This window comes from Trachemys scripta, chromosome 16 (assembly GCF_013100865.1).
Source record: "Trachemys scripta elegans isolate TJP31775 chromosome 16, CAS_Tse_1.0, whole genome shotgun sequence".
NCBI lineage: Eukaryota > Metazoa > Chordata > Testudines > Emydidae > Trachemys > Trachemys scripta.
This window is the reverse complement of record NC_048313.1, coordinates 9,302,949-9,320,125: the sequence shown is the minus strand read 5'-3', so window position 1 is coordinate 9,320,125 and position 17,177 is coordinate 9,302,949. Positions and strand designations below refer to the sequence as shown.

Here is a 17,177-nt window from a genome sequence, read left to right as displayed (position 1 = left end):
CCCCCTTTCAGTATCAAATGTCTCAGATATCATATTACAAAATGATTCTATAAGTGTTCAGATATTAGGTGCATAAGGAGTGTATACAATTTTTAACTATGTAATATTATCCTATAGATAAGATATTGATAGATGTAGATAATCTTAAAGTCAAAGCCAGGAACTCTCCCCAAGTAGAATGTCAACAGCTTTCACTATTTTAAGATTAGACTTTGGTGGTATTCTGATGAGCACCTGGAGCCACACTACCTTGGGAATTTGTGGAGCTCATTTACATGGCAAGGTTACATCTCCTAGAGCTCATTTCTTGCTGTGGAGCTGGAGCTGGATTTACCCTGCCTGTGTTAAATCACTTGTGGAGACTTCTCAGTTAAGAAAAAGAAAATAAATCCCTATTTTTAGTCTTACATTCTTTTTAAAGATCTTTAAAGTGTGTAACTGTTAAACACTCTCTCCATTCCCCTCAGTATGAAAATTTCAGCTTGCAAATGAAAAATAAATTCCATTCTGCTGGGACTGATTCAAGAAAAATAAGGCCTGAAATTTTTCAGTGCTGTTGGCAGTACATCTGAATTCTCCTAAGGCGTGTCTAAAACAAGATCCTTATAAAAAGTAGGCGGGCTTCCAAAACAAAAGTCCACAGCAAAATTAAAGATGGGCTTTTTCAGAAACCCAGTGGACTGCTGCTATTTTGCAGGGAAGGGAAAAATGGAAATTGTCCACATTAAATATATACATGCAAATTATTTTTTTTCTCATTAACGACATGAATATTTACCAATATTCAGAAAATGTAACTGTAGCTGTGGTATAAGAATCCTAGTCTATTTCTAGCATTTCTGAATGCAATCTTGGCACTTAGTAACATTTTTGTCTTGTACCTGATTATGTTTCCACTGCCAGAGGATGTCGTAGGGCAGCTGGAAATCTATTCTCTTCTGTCTCAGATACTTCCCTGAAACAAAATGGTTTATATGTCACACACTCATTCACATATACTCATGAGGAAAGAGGACCATGAATGGGCACAGAGCCCAAATTCTGACAGAGCCCCTCAGTCTCTGAAAATAGTAGAAGACAGAATAGCAGAAATCCTCAAAGAACATTTTGTTTATTAGGGGCAACACAGGAAACATGTCAGTAAAGAATCCTTCAAAACATGCTGGTGGTGTTGGCTTTCCTCTAGTGTCACAGCTAGGTTTATTCTTATGGATACTGAATGAGGTTTTTTCACATTGTAACATGCTCATTGTTATTACCAGGGACAGTGTGTACAGTGGGGTCCTGGTGACCCAACAGTGCAGTAACAGATCTTTTCCATTAGCCTCTTAAGTGGTGTCACATAAACTGTACTTCCAAATATGAAGACTGGCTTGCTGGGGAAGGTGAGAGGGGAAAGGCACTCTGCTTTCTGCAGAGAGGGGTCTTAAACTGTACTTTGATGACTGGCCTTAGAGAGATCACAAAACTCTGCTGTTTGCAGCTAAACTACTGACAACAATGCCAGGAACTCTGCAGGGGTTCTCACAGGAGAGGTCACTGTAAAGCGAGAAACTGGAAGGCCAGAATACATTTTACAGATATAAAAAGACTTACCTTTTAATCTTCAAAAATCTATTTTCCTCAAGAAGGTACCTACTCTGGTTTTGCAGTATTTTTCACATTGTAATATCTCAATGTTATTACTGGGACAGTGTGTACAGTGGGGTCCTGGTGACCCAAGAGTGCAGTAACAGATCCTTTCCACTAGCAATTTCCACAGTTGTGCTTTTAGGTCAGGACTTCATCCTGACATTTGCTCTTCAAAACTCCCTTTCCCCAAACAATGTACTAGTATGTAGAGGATGAGTCCCTCCCCCCTGCCAGCCCCCCACCCATGAATGCACTGAAATGGGATCTCAGTTACATTTCCAAAAGGTGGGACTATCCTGGATTTTCTCCCAGCCTGACTCAAAGTGAACTTTCAGATCCATGAAGCCACGCCCTGTCAGAGAAACACTGTGGAGAATTTATTTTGCCAATCCTCATTAAAAATGTACTTCTTATCAGTGTGAGATGTCTGTAAAACAAGCAACTTTTGCTCTCCCTTCTGCACATTCTTCTGGAAAATCTGACCAAGTCATCTGATAAAGTACTCAGTTGGATGCTCCTAAGAACCAACTGAGTCCCCTTCAGTGCTTCCCTTGCTCCTAGTATGTAGCACTTAGCTGGGCAATACAATTGGGTGCACTAAAATATATGGCAAGTAGATAGTGAATAGTGTTCTTAAGCATTCAATCTATTTTACATTATGTTTTATCCAGTCAGATTTTCTCAGGAAGGCCCATTTTTCCCCTACTTATTTTACCAAAGTGAGCTCTAGGACTATTACTATGTGTATACTGTTTATTATATGACATGAAAAAAGATGTTGGAAGAAAAGAGGAATTCTTTAAGCACTTTTGATTTACTAAATCGAACAATGAAGAGAGGAGGAGGATGGATGGAAGAGACAGAACAGTTTGCACTGAATTATACTTTGTAAAGAGAGACGAGATAGTGGCTGGGTTGGTTCTTAAGTATCTAGACAAGAATTCCAGAACTCTGCCCAGACTTGATTTCTTAACCAATGAGACAGTGAATGGCTCTTTTGCTGGCATTATGCTGCATAATTTAACAAGGAGATCTCTAAAAACAATTGTATCTGCCTATGCAGTGCAGGGTTCCAGTATATATGAAGTGTTTCCTGACTCCAACAAGCTCCACATCTTCATATCACTTCCTCTTTCCTAATCAATATAAGTGACCTGAATAAAACCTGTTGTTCAAATGTTCTTTTTGGAGAGGTATCTACAGCCCATCCTACTGTTTTTGTGTAAGAGATATTCCTTCCTATTTCAACAACTGGTGTCAAACAGTTAGTAGAGGATACAGATACTACATAGTACAAATCTGTTGTAACTTCCAGAAATGAAGTTACTTAAGGAGACTTACTAAGGAAAACAGCTATCTGACTGGAGGAGAGAAGCTCTGACTCATACATTATTCATCAGTAACTTCTAACTAGGAAATCTCAAATAAAGTTTGATACTCTCTCCTTAATTCTCATTACTGTGCCCAAAGAACTAGAATGATCTAACACAGATAACAAATATATACAAAAAGTTTCCACAAGCCTAATTTACACAATAGACCAGAGGGGTCAGGAGACTCCATTAGGGTCTAATGTACTAACTCTTAAGCCCATTACCCTAAGAATATGATCCAGTGCTGAAAATGACTTTCAATAATTGGTTACCATGAACTGGTATTAACAGTGGCTTAAATGTTAAATGTAGATTTGACAAGACCATTCCTAATCATGTTTCAAGGGGACATGGTATTGAAAAAACATTTTCAGCAATAGTTCAATTTCTTGGTGTACGCAAAGTTTCTGCCATTAAGAACCTGGCTACTACAAGTGTCAGGGTTTGATACTGCAAACACCAGGACTTTTAAAATTAAGATTAAAATGTAGTCCTGTCATTTTGTTGGGATATTGCTGCACAGATTTGAAACCAAAAGGGTGAATAAAGATGAAGTGTCAGCCCAGTGCCCAAACATCCTGGCTTTCCTGGGTCTAATCAAGCCTCTTCATGTTCCTCTAGCAATAATTTTTGTGGTTTAATTTAGATTCAAATGCATACCTCCATCATTGAGAAAACTGGAAAATAAAAATTGTAATGTTTTCCTTACAACTTACTCTTAAATTAGTTTTTATTTTCAAAGCTTTTTTTATCCTTAGCAGGTTCCAGGAAACAGCTAAATCTGCTGGGAATTTGCTTTCACTTCTATGACCTCACTGAGTGAAACAAAAGGCTCTTTCAAGTGCCCTGGCACTGAGCCTGGAGAATATGGAACGTTCTCTAGCCCTCATTAAGCAGGCACTAGTAAAGTTATCTGGCAGAGAATTAAATCTTGTAACACTATTCTGTAGTTAAACCACTCTCCAGCTACCCAATACAGAGTAATTAAAGCTGCCTTATCTTTATTGCAGAAGTTTGTTTGTGTCTGCTGGTACAAATAAACTGGAGGTCGTGGCTTTGTGTGGAAAAAAGAGAAAAGGATCATTGCATTGCATACTAAATCTGAGCCACTAGGGAGACAGTTCAATTGTGGGACAAAGCCACATGAACTAATAAAAAAAGGAGGAACTTATGGAGAAAGTTCACAAATTTCTTGTTAATATCTTTAATTCTGAAATTTGAATTAGTAAAAGTTCATGGTTATTGATTTACACATGAAGATCTATCATATCTTTCAGCTGCTGTTTTATTAAATAAACTAACTCACAACACAACCCACTAGGGGTTGGCTAAGGGAGACATTCTAATCAAACAAAAACATTTGGTGGCACAAACATTCTGTCTGAACAATGCAAAGTTCCCTTCAAACCCCTTTTCCCAGTGTAATGTTGCAATACAAATCAATAGAACACAGGGAGTTTACACCTATTAATCCTGGGGGAATTCTGCGCCACTGCACATGCGCAAAATTTATGTCCCCCACATATTTCTTTGCTCCCCTGCAGAAAAATCACTTTCTGATGGGGAAGCAAAGGGAAGCCACAAGAGCAGTCATGAAACCCTCCCCCAATAGTATGTTTCGGGTGCCCAGGGCAGTTGACAGAAATGCAAATCACTGTGGGTCAGGAGGCGGAAGTGGGGAAGGCCTGGCTGGTGGCTCCTATCCTGTGCCGGGCTCAGCTGCTAGTCCGCACTGGGCTGAGAAGGATGGGACTTCCTCTTCCCCTGCACAGCATCCGGGGCCAGGTCAGACCCACCCCCAGATTTCTTCCCCGGCTGCAGGAAGCTCTGCAAACTTCCCCTCCTGCTCTGCGTCCTACACCCTTTGCTCCTCAGCTGCAAGGGGAAGGATCCCAGTACAGTGAGCTGTTCTCCCATCCGCCTAAACCCCCTTATACCCAGACCCTCCCGCTGAGCCTCACCCCCCCGCACTCAGAACCCCCTGATGAGCCCCCCTTCCCCTGCATCTGGACCACCCAGATCCCCACTCACCAAGCCCCAACCAGTTGCACCTGGATCCCCACCACACTGAGCACCACTCCCCCAGCAACTGAACCCTGTACTAAGCCCCCCACACTGAGACCCCCCCGGCCAATCTCCATACCCCCCACACCAAGACTCCCCTCCCCACTGTGCCCCAACCACCTTCACCTGGACCCCCTTGCAAAGTCCCATTACTACTGCACCCAGAAACCCCCAACATGTGATCTCCCACCTCTGTGCAGCCAGTGACCTGTGCTTCCCAATGCCATGCTGGAGCCTCCACATTTATTTGACAAATAAAATTTGCAGAATTTTAAAATATTGTGCACAGAATTTTAATTTTTTTGGCGCAGGATGTCCTCAGGAGTAACCTATGTGCTCTGCTCAGTGCTCTAGACAATTGTGTGCAAAAGTCATTTTAGATTGGTTGCTGCTATACTGGGAAGTGACCTGTTTCTGAAAGTCCTCAGTCTGGAAGTCCTATGTCAAACTATAAACTACTTTGAAGCAGTATAATCTAGTTGTCTGAGTATGTGACTAAGAGCCAAGAATTTGCTCAGTTCTAATCCTAATGCTACCACTAGCACATTGCGGGTAAAACTGACCTTTGTGAAAGAGAGTCAGCACAAGACCGATCCATCACTTAAGTCTTATTTAAACTCTCAAAATAAGACTGAAGTGATGCACAGGTCTTGCACTTGCCTTCTGCACAAAGGTGAATTTCAACTTGCGTGACTTTGAGCAAGTGACTTAACCTCTTTGTACCTACTCTTTCCTCATCTAGAAAGTGGAAGCTAAAAACCTTCACAGGTATGTGGGAAGGATTTATTAAATGTCTGTGTGGGTTTTTTTTTAAGAGATGTAACAAGTGTTCATTATTTTACTGGTTTCCATCCTACTTTAATACTGGTTTGAAAATAAAATTATTGTACAACATTTAAGCAAAGTATATAATGTTTAAAGAATAACATTTATTTTCTGATTAATAAACCAGTATGAAAACTAGATTAAGATCTTGACAATGTAGAGTAAACAGAAAAATTGCAAAGAGTAAAATCCAAACAATAATTGAAGAAAAGCTTTTATTGTATTTCTCATCCAGTCCATCTTGTTCCCTTAGACCTCTGAATGATGAAAGCATTCAGAGTCTGAATCAAATGAGTTTGATACAATTTTGGGGGCAAGAAACTTTGGTTATTGAAGAGCTACAAAGCAATTTCTACAAAAACAAACCTAACGCACAGAATGCCCTTCAGTCCGAACTGTTAGACTGAAGACAGTTCACAGAGAACAGAGGAGTAAGTATGAGTTCTGACAGTTAAAGAGTAGGTGAAATGAGTGACCCTACAAGAAAAAGGCAGAAAAAAATGGGGAGGAAAAGGAGAGAAAGAACAGACAATCTAAATGGAGAAGTTTAACCCTCAACCTGAGGAGTGGCACTTGATTCTCAGCAACAGAAAACATACATGCAGTACTCACCAACATGAATAGGAGCTGGGAACAATCCATGTTCATGCTCTCCAGGAGTGTACTCCAGCTTCTCTTTCTTTAATTGGATCAGGCGGCTCTTTGGGCTGAGAATGAGAGGCAGAAAGAAGCAGAGAAAGCCAGAGTGAGAGAGTTTTATCACTTGTGAAAACAACACTTTCTATGCTAATGAAGGTATTAATCCTCTAGTCTGTCAGACAGTAATGGTCTGTACCACTTTTCTGGACCTCTACCACTCTTGAAAATCAGGCCTTTTCTTGGATTCAGGGCTTCTGAACGTCAGGCCACTTGTATTTCAGTGTCTATATATGAATGTAGGTATCTTTAGGCATACTATTTTGAAAATTGTAACCTGGACTCATATAGGTTATTTTTATATGTCATATTTACATGGACTAAAGAAGATACAAACTCCAAAAGCCTAAATCAACTTTCCAAGTAGATCTAACCCACCTGTTTCAAGACTAATGGTCAAAATTATTTTTAATTGTATAATTTCTTTGTGGACAATACTTAAAGGGAAAACATCGACTTGAAAAAAATCACATTTCCATCTGAATATTTGTACCTACAGTTGTTATAAGTAATGTCCAAGATGACTAGAACAAAAAAAGTAAGATTAAATAAAATAATATACTCTTTTTTCAGTTTGCTTAGTTAGTGCATTTGATAGCATTTTGTGTATAGTCAGTTTCATTGTTTTATTGACTGCATATGCCCTCCTCCAAACCCTTCAAGAGGTTGTTAACCAGTAAAACAGCAGAAGAGCTGAAACTAAACAGACAGAAAACCAGCAGAGGAAAAGGGGAGGGAAAGAAGTGAGTCTGAGCACATTTGGTATTGTAGATCTAAGGCATGCTCAACAGGCCCATCTAAACATGAACAGGGAGACAGAAAAATTCGAACTTTTATTTAAAGAAAATTTTTTAAAGAACATACCATGGCATAGTATTTAACGGGTACTCAATCAGAAAATGGAATGTTTAGTCATCAATTAAAAAAACCCAACTTGACATTGATACTAGAGTTTAAAGCAGAAGTGGGCAAACTTTTTGGACCGAGGGCCACATCGGGGTTGCGAAACAGTATGGAGGGCTGGGTAGGGAAGGCATAAAGTTAAGCATGTGCATGGGTTTTTGCAGGTTTGGGACCGAAATAAATAAGAAAAACAAAAAGGTGGGAAAAAGTATGAACTCAATTCTACATATGGAGAATTGAGACAGAGAGATTAAGTGACTTGCCAAGGTCACAGAGGAAGTCTATGGCAGAGCAGGGAAGTGAACATGAAGTCCCAAGCCAGTGCCTTATGCACAGAACCATTCCTCCCCCTCTTTTACATTATTATTGTACTTAGCTCTTAGTGCCTTTCATCCAAGCACTTTATTACTTGAGAAAAAATTAGGATGATCCCCATCCTATAGACGAGGAAACTGAGGCACAGATTAAGCAACTTTCCCAATATCACACACTGAATCAGGGGCAGATGCAGGAATGGAACTGAAGTCCCATCACTCCCAGTCCATTGTTCTACCTACTAGATACACTTACATTTGTTACTTAATTCCAAGTATATATCCAACTTCGCTTCAAACTCATTTATGCATTTGCTTCTACATCATTATTTTTTGACAGTGTAACTGGCCTAGTGGATAAGGTGGAAGCAGATGATGTACTATATGTTGATTTTAGTAAGTCTTCTGACACAGTCCCATGTGACATTCTCATAAGCAAACTAGGGAAATGTGGCCTAAGTGAAATTACCACAAGGTGGTGCACAACTGGTTGAAAGACCATAGTCAAAAAGTGTAGTTATCAATGGTTTGCTGCCAGACTGTGAGGGTGTATCTAGTGGGGCCCCACAGAGGTCAGTCCTGGGTCTGATACTATTAAATATTATAATTAATTACTTGGATAATGAAGTAGAGAGTATGCTTATCAAACTTGCAGATGACACCAAGCTGGGATGGGTTGCAAGCACTTTGGAGGACAGGATTAGAATTCAAAACTGCCCTGACAATTGGAAAATTGGTCTGAAATCCATAACATGAAATTCAATAAAGACAAGTGCAAAGTACTTCACTTAGGAAGGAAAAATCAAATGCACAATTACAAAATGGGAAATAATTGGGTAGGTGGTAGTACCATTGATAAAGATCTGGTGGTTACAGTGGATCACAAATTGAATGAGTCAACAATGTGAAGGAGTTGTGGAAAAGGCTAATATTTGGAAGTGTACTGACAAGAGTGTTGTATGTAAGATGCTAGAGCAGGGGTAGGCAACCTATGGCACGCGTGCCGAAGGTGGCACGCAAGCTGATTTTCAGCGGTACTCACATTGCCCAGGTCCTGGCCACCAGTCCAGGGGGCCCTGCATTTTAATTTAATTTTAAATGAAGCTTCTTAAACATTTAAAAAACCTTATTTACTTTACATACAACAATAGTTTAGTAATATATTATAGATTTATAGAAAGAGACCTTCTAAAAACGTTAAAATGTATGACTGGCACACGAAACCTTAAATCAAAGTGAATAAATGAAGACCCGGCACACCACTTCTGAAAGGCTGCTGATCCCTGTACTAGAGGTTACTGTCTTGCTCTACTCAGCACTAGTGAGGCCTCAGCTGGAGTATTGGGCACCACACTTCTGGAAAGATGTGGACCGAGTGGAAAGAGTCCAAAGGTGACCAACAAAAATGATAAGGTTTAGAAAATCTGACCTCCGAGAAAAGATGAAAAAACAAAACAAAACAGGACATGTTTAGTCTCGATAAAAGAAGACTGAAGTGGGATCTGAGAACAGTCTTCAAATATGTTAAGGTCTGCTATAAAGAGGATGGTGATCAATAGTTCTCCATGTCCACTGAAGATAAAAAGGAAGTAATGGGCTTAATCTGCAGCAAGAGCGATTTAGGTTAAATATTAGGAAAAGCTTTCTAACTATAAGGGTGGTTACGTTCTGGAATAAGCTTCCAAGGGAGGTTGTGGAATTCCCATCATTGGAGGTTTTTGGGAACCGACTGAACAAACACCTGTCAGAAATGGTTTAGGAGGTTTACTTGGTCCTGTCTCAGCATAGGGGACTGGACTAGATGACTTCTTGAGGTCCCTTCCAGTCCTCCAAGCAGTTAATAAAAATACTGAATTGTACTGGACCCAAGACAGACCCCTGTGATCTGATGTGTCCTCCAGGTTTCACAGTGAACCCTTGGATAACTACTCTGTGTATGGTCTTTCAACCAATTTTGCACCCACCTTATAGTAATTTCACTTAGACCACATTTCCCTAGTTTACTTATGATGTATGTAGCCCAACATCATGTTGGTTTTCTTTTAGCATTCATTAGTATTACACACCACCAACCTTCACCCACTTCCTTTCTCTGTGTCATCTAACTTATAATGAATTCCATATTTTGGTTAGATATCTTCATATACATGCAAGTTTCCTGAGACTGAAAAACATCTTCCACATCACAAGTACCCAGTGAAATCATTATAGCCTCCATCATGTCAACTACCTCTCCTGTTTTCATTTCATTTGGGGCAAGACTGTGACCAGCCACTGCACCTATGTTCAAGAGCCTCCCCAACCTTTTCATTCCCCAGAACAGAACCCAGCCACAATGCTGTCCATGGACTTCCCTCAGTTGCAAGGACTACTCCTTGCAGCACCACCCGTGGGGGGTTCACTTTTTTGCACACTAGCAAGTCAAGCTGAGCATATACTGCTCCCTTGAGGATGGGGAGCTCCAAGAGACCTAAAACTCCTCTTGGTGGTAAAATGCTACCTGAAGATCCCTTGGAGCACATAGGCACAAGTGAGTCATTGGACATCAAATACTGTATTGTTTGATATGATATATTCATACTGAACTTGTGAATTTTAAGCTAAGTGATGCACAATTTCTTCCCTAATAAACCATTCCAACGTTCTCTCAGACAGAATTCAGTTATTGGTCTGCAGTTAACAGCTCTCCCTTGCAAGCTTTTTCAAAAATTGGCATATCATCTGCTTTCCTCCAATCACCAATAATCCTTACTGTATCAAACATCATATAAAATAAAGATGCCAGAGGCTCTGCCACTAACTTCTTAAAGAGGACCTGCAAAAGGTGCGTTACTTTCCCCACCTGTATAAAGGGTATAAAATTTACCCACCTTTTTAATATGCTTGGAGATTCTTGGATGAAAGGTGCTTTATAAGTGCAAAGCATTATTAATTATTATTATTATTATTTAATATGAAAATACAAGAGTCAAACAGTTTCAGTATATTTTCTTATTATATATATAGTGCCACAGGTATGCACAGTGTTTTACAGGTAAAAATAACCAGAGTACAAGGAACTTAAGAAGGGTCTGAGTTGCTAACAAAAATATGCAATTTTTCATTATAACAGCTGCTGTGCCAGATGAGTGGAGGGTAGAAAATATACTCTGCTTTACCTGCAGTACCAGGTAAACTGAGTGAATGGATAATTAAAGACAGAATTATAAAACACCTGCATGAAAAATAATAGGATAGGGACAAACCAGCCTGGCTTAAATAAAGGGATAAAATGTGTCTCTCCAATATAATAGAATTCTCTGAGTGTGTGAACAAAATAATAGATAAAGGAGGACTGAATTACAATTTATCTGGACTTTCAGAAAGTCTTCAAATAAAGACTCACTCAAGAGATTATTCAGGAAGCTAAGTGGGCATAGGGTCAGTGAGCAGAAATTGGCTGAGTCAGAAAACAAAAAGAGTAGGATAAATTATGAATTTTCAACCTGGCAAAAATTAGCAGTGGGATGCCCCAAAGTTCCAGGCCTGGTCCACACTAACCCCCCACTTTGAACTAAGATACTTAACTTCAGCTACGTGAATAACATAGCTGAAGGCGAAGTACCCTAGTTTGAACTTACCGCGGGTCCAGACGCGGCAGGCAGGCTACCCCGTCGACTCTGCGTACTCCTCGCGCGGAGCAGGAGTACCGGCATCGACGGCGAGTACTTCCGGGATCGATTTATCGCGTCTAGACAAGACGCGATAAATCGAATCCAGAAGATCGATTGCTTATCGCCGGACCCAGAGGGAAGTATAGACGTACTCCCAGACTAGAACCTGTGTTTTTTTAAAATCTCTATAAGAAGGTTCCAGGATTGGCACTGTGTGTCACTCTGAAGCCTAGAATGTCTGTTGAGTCAGTGTGAAGTGATGGAAACAGCTACAAGGATGGTTGAGAGCTCTGTTTTTTAGATTTATCATCTTGTTCAAACATCACTGAGGTTTGTATTCTGTTTCCGTCAAATTATTAAATTCTCAGCCATTTTGACTTTACAGTCGACACCCTGAGACAGCATGGAGTTTCAGCTACAATAAGACATGTAGCTATACCATGCCAAGCAGCCTAGACCACTGTGATATCAGAAGTAACTCAACCAATCACCACCCTTACCCTATAGCTAATTTTTAGCTAATTTGTGTGTAACAATTTCATTGGTTGTATGAGGGAGACAACACAGGTGGTGGATTTCTTGGCCCAATTGCCAGAGTTCCTCAAAACCACCAATACAACAAAACCAGCATGCATAGTAACCCCAAACACATATAGCCCCTCACCACAGAAGATGCTCCTCATTCTCCACCTGCATAAATCAACATAAATCTACTTGCACAACCAATGAAATTGCTGCATGCAAATTAGCTGACTGTACAAATTATATCCGTGTGACAAGATGGGCTTTTAATACAGTATATTTACTAATGACGTAGAAAAGAGGCTCAACAGTGAGATGGCAATGTTTGCAAATTGCACAAGATTATTTAGGAGAGTCAAAACTGAAGAAGACTTTGAGGAACTCCAGAGGGACCAAACTAAGGATGGTGGGTGGCCAGCAATGGCAGATGAAACTCAGTGTTGACAAATTTAATAATTTAAATTAGAAGCAATAATTTCAACTATTCATGCACCTTACTCTCTAAATCAGCGGTTCTCAAACTATGGGGTGGCCTCTGAAGGGAGGCATGGGCATATGTCAAGGAAGGCGTCAGCTGTGTGCTTTTTTGTGTGTGTGTGAAGAGCTCTGGCTGTCAGCCCTGGATGTTGGGAGCTTGTACAGAAGGGCTGTGCACACCCAGGAGATGGGGATAATGGAGACAGACAGAGCCCTGCTACCCAGGCTTGGGCTCTCCTCCCACCCCCCCGCTCAATCCCTCACTGGGAGGCAGCCTGGGCTCAGGCTCTCCTCCTCTCCTGCCCTATTCCTCACCTGGAGGCAGCAAGCTGCGGGTTTCAGCCCCAGAGTGTCAGCAGCAACGTAGAACTAAGGGTGGCAATGGGGCACTAAGTCTGCTGTGAAAAATGATATTCACAAATATCTTTTTACATTACCACCCTTACTTCTGCACTGCTGCTGCTGTGGAGCTGCCTTCAGAGCTGGCTGCCCAGATAGCAGCTGCTGCTCTCCGCTCTGTTTCAGAGCTGGATGGCAGTATGTGTACTTGGGGTTGGGGGGACATAAATGACTACAGACACAAATAACGGGGGAGGGGCGATCAAATAAGTTTGAGAACCACTGCTTTATATTAAATGTAACCATTTTGGAAAAACAACTGAGCACCAGTGGGCATAGATCAGTGAAAGCTTCTGTTTAAAGTGCAGTGGTGGTTAATAAAGCAAACAAAATGCTAGGTTGCTACAGAAAAATAATTCTGAAAAAGGTGATGATGCCGTTATACAAATAGATGGCATGCCCTGATCTCTAGTTCTGTGTTCAGTTCTGGTCAACTATTTCTCAAAAAAGATGCAGTAGAAATTAAAAGGGTACAAGAGACAGAAGGCCAAAATTATTAAAGGCCTGGAAAGACTTCTATATGAGAAGCCACTGTAAATATTAGAGTTGTTTAGTTTAGAAAGAAGATGAGTAAAAGGGAACATGATAAAAGTATATGAAATAATGAATGGCATGAGAAAGGTAAATTGTATGGCACACTTTACCATCTCATAATATAAGAACATGGGGATAGCCAAGGAAAATGAAAGGGAATAAATTTAAAACAGGTGCAAGGAAATACTTTTTTACACAGAAATCAATTAGCCCATAAAACTCATTGCCACAAAATCCCACTGAGGCTAAGGCTTTAGTAGATTTTTTAAAAAAGAAAAAGATTAGACATTTATATGGATAGTGAGACCAACTTCAATTACATTATATATGATAAAACATATATACATATAAATAGTCCTGCTTCAGGGCATAAGACAACTACCAACTGAAGTATAGGAGAAGATTATTCTGTAATGTTGATTCTGGAGATTCTAGCCCTTCCTCTGAAGCACATAGTACTCTCCAGTAATACAGATAGGATATTGGACTTCATGAAATTCTGGTTTGGCAGTTCAGATATTACACACAAATGGAGGATACTCTAAGGAGAAGATAAATTTTTACTTATATAAAAATTTGTGCCTGTTTCTCTGCAGTTTCTAAAGGGTTAACATTAGGTGCAAACACTACTGACTTGGAAAGGGTGCAAGATCTGGATGAGTTATCTTGGTAAGGGTGAATTTTAATGAAAAGGAAAGTTAAACACAACGTCAAGGATGAGAAGCCACAAATAATGGGAGTCCAGGTTCAAGTTTTATAAACATAAATACGGTACAAGTGAGTTCAAAGGAAAGTCTCTCGTAACACCATACATCAGGAGAATGTGTTGCATAAGTCAACAGCAATATGCCCACATGTTCACACTGGGACGACAAAAGACAATGAGTTATGTTAGGTAGGAGTTTGTGGGAGGAAATGAAGGTTTTGTTTTTGTTTATATCAATGATCTTTATGGGAAGGCTTCTCTCTTTCACTTCACAAAGGCAAAATGATGGCATCTCAGAAACTCAAAAGTAGGGTTCCCTGGGTGCCAATTGGGCTGCTTTCTGTAGAGATGGTTTTATCAGGGGAGAGTCAGTTTTCTTTTTGGACCAAACGTCGAAGTTTAGTAAACAGATAAACCTCACTACAGATGGTAAGTGCAGTAGGAATTCCCAGCACAGAGCTGACTGTGTTCTCACAGTCACTGATACAAATGCCTGAGGAGCCAATCTGCTGCATGTTATTGATGAGGACAAGCATCTAATTATTTCCATGCCTTACACTTTATGAAGTATTTCCCCCAGTAAGTGAGTACAAAGAACTATTCTAGCTGAAGGCGAGCATTACAGATTGGGGACTCTCCAAACAGGCAGCACACGCCACACCCATTTTCCTTCACAGACATGAGCACTAGATTAGGGCCCAGATAACTTTTCTACAGCCACCAGGGAAATGATTCCCCATGACAGTTACAACAGAACAGCTTTGATGGGAATCTGTGGAAATGACTTTTTCAGATGTAGCTAAGTAAAAATATAATCAGGGGTACCGAAGGGATGATTCCTCTATCATCCCCTCCCACAATTTGCTTTGCTTCTTTGTGGATAAATATAAAATCTCTACCTTGCAAAAACAACGAGGAGTCCGGTGGCACCTTAAAGACTAAGATTTATTTGGGCATAAGCTTTCGTGGGTAAAAAACCCCTTGGGTAAGGGTTTTTTACCCACGAAAGCTTATGCCCAAATAAAACTGTTAGTCTTTAAGGTGCCATCGGACTCCTTGTTGTTTTTGTGGATACAGACTAACACGGCTACCTCTGATACTTGGGACCTTCTACCTTGCAGTTACCATTCTTCTCAGCAGTGGACTAAATGGGACTCTCTTCAAAGCCATCAGCAGTAGTTAGTCAGAGCAGCTGCTGTAGCCGGCATGAAGCACTTGGTGATCTTCAAGGGTTGAATGTGAGGCCTCTAGAACCCCCCTAGTCCCAGACAGATGGTTAGGGTAATGCAACCAGAAATGCTGTTTTATTTTACTCCTACTTCCCCTTCTTTATGGTCTTTAACCTGTTATCTTCTCCATTTCTGTTTTTCTCCTTTCTCACTCTCTTCCACTACTGTCTTCCCTTACTTCCCATGGTTTAGAACTCTGTAGGCAGCAAAGTGAAACTTGAAGAAACCTGTAGCCACATTTTGTTACGCCAAGGGGAAAATCAAAGTAAAAGAAAAAACAGTTACCTACTTTTTCGTAACTGTTGTTCTTCGAGATGTGTTGCTCATGTCCATTCCATTCTAGGTGTGTGTGCGCACAGGCCCACAGTTGTTGGAGATTTTTGCCTTAGCGGTATCCGTAGGGTCGGCTGTAGTGCCTTCGAGTGGTATATTAGGCATTGTCGACTCTACGCCCTCTCAGTTCCTTCTTCCTGGCAACTCTGACAGAGGGGTAGGAGGGTGAGTAATGGAATGGACATGAGCAAGAACAGTTACGAAAGGAAGGTAACCATTTTTTCTTCTTTGAGTGCTTGCTCACGTCAATTCCATTCTAGGTGACTCACAAGCAGTATCCTCAGAGGTTAGCTCAGAATTCACAGTCTAGCAGTTTGCAGTACTGTTCTACCGAAGCCAGCATCATCCCGGGCCTGCTGGCTAAGTGCATGATGGGACATGAACCTGTGGACGGACGACCAGATGGCTGCCCCCCAGATGTCCTGGATAGGCACTTGGGCTAGGAAAGCTGCCGACGAGGCTTGTACTCTGGTTGAGTGGGTGGTGACAATTGCCAGAGGTGGCACCTAAACCTGGCTGGGGCAGCAGCGAATGCAGGCAGTGATCCAAGAAGAAATTCTCTGAGCGGACACTGGATGACTTTTTATTCTGTTGGCCACCGTGACGAACAATTGCTTCAACGTGCAGAAAGGCTTGGTCCTTTCAATGTAGAAGGACATCTAGGGAATGCAATCTACGCTCCTCCTCCAATTTATGCGGCTTTGGAAAAAAGACAGGTAAGTAAATGTCCTGGCCCATATGAAACTGCGAGACCCCCTTGGGCAGGAAAGCTGGGTGTGGCTGCACCTGGACCTTGTCTTTGTAGAAGGCTGTGTAGGGCAGTTCCGAAGTACGCGTCCTAATCTCGGAGACTCAGCGGGCGGACATTATTGCAACTAAGAACGCGACCTTCCAGGACAAGAGAAGGAGAGAGCAGGAAGCCAGAGGCTTGAAGGGGGGTCCTATGAGGCGTGACAGCACAAGATTCAGGTCCTACTGAGGAATGGGATCCCGGACTTGCGGGTAGAGGCACTTGAGGTTCTTGAGGAACCTGGCAGTCATGTCCAGGGCGAAAACCAACCTACCCTTGAGTGGCGGACAGAAGGCTGAAATAGCGGCCAAGTGGACCTTGATAGAGGAAAGGGACAGGCCTTGGATCTTGAGATGCAGAAAGTAGTCCAGGATCAAAAGGAGAGAGGCCTGCTCGGGCCAAATACCTTTAGCCGAAGTCCAATAAGCGAACCGCTTTCATTTGGCCAGGTAGGTCACTCCGGTGGAGGGCTTTCTGCTGCCCTGCAGGACCTGCCGGACAGCGGCCAAGCACTCCTGCTCCTCTGCATTTAATCATGCAGCAGCCAAGCCATCAGGTGCAGCGCTGCCAGGTTCAGATGCAGAAGACTACCGTGGTTTTGGGACAGCAGGTCCAGCCTGAGCGGCAGCCATAACAGAACATCCACCAAGAGGTCCAGCAGCATGCAGAACCAGTGCTGGTGCAGCCAGGCCGGTGCTATGATGATTACCTTCGCTCTGGACTAGGG

At 41.5% G+C, this 17,177-nt stretch overlaps 1 protein-coding gene across 1 annotated transcript in view; it reads right to left on the bottom strand.

Moving 5' to 3' along the window:
• Nucleotides 1–17,177, bottom strand: part of ASH1L (ASH1 like histone lysine methyltransferase) — a 127,850-nt gene that overhangs the window by 29,777 nt on the left and 80,896 nt on the right. The window contains 2 exon segments of the mRNA XM_034792260.1: nt 882–955; nt 6,507–6,601. Of these exon segments, the coding sequence (XP_034648151.1) occupies nt 882–955; nt 6,507–6,601 (169 nt within the window).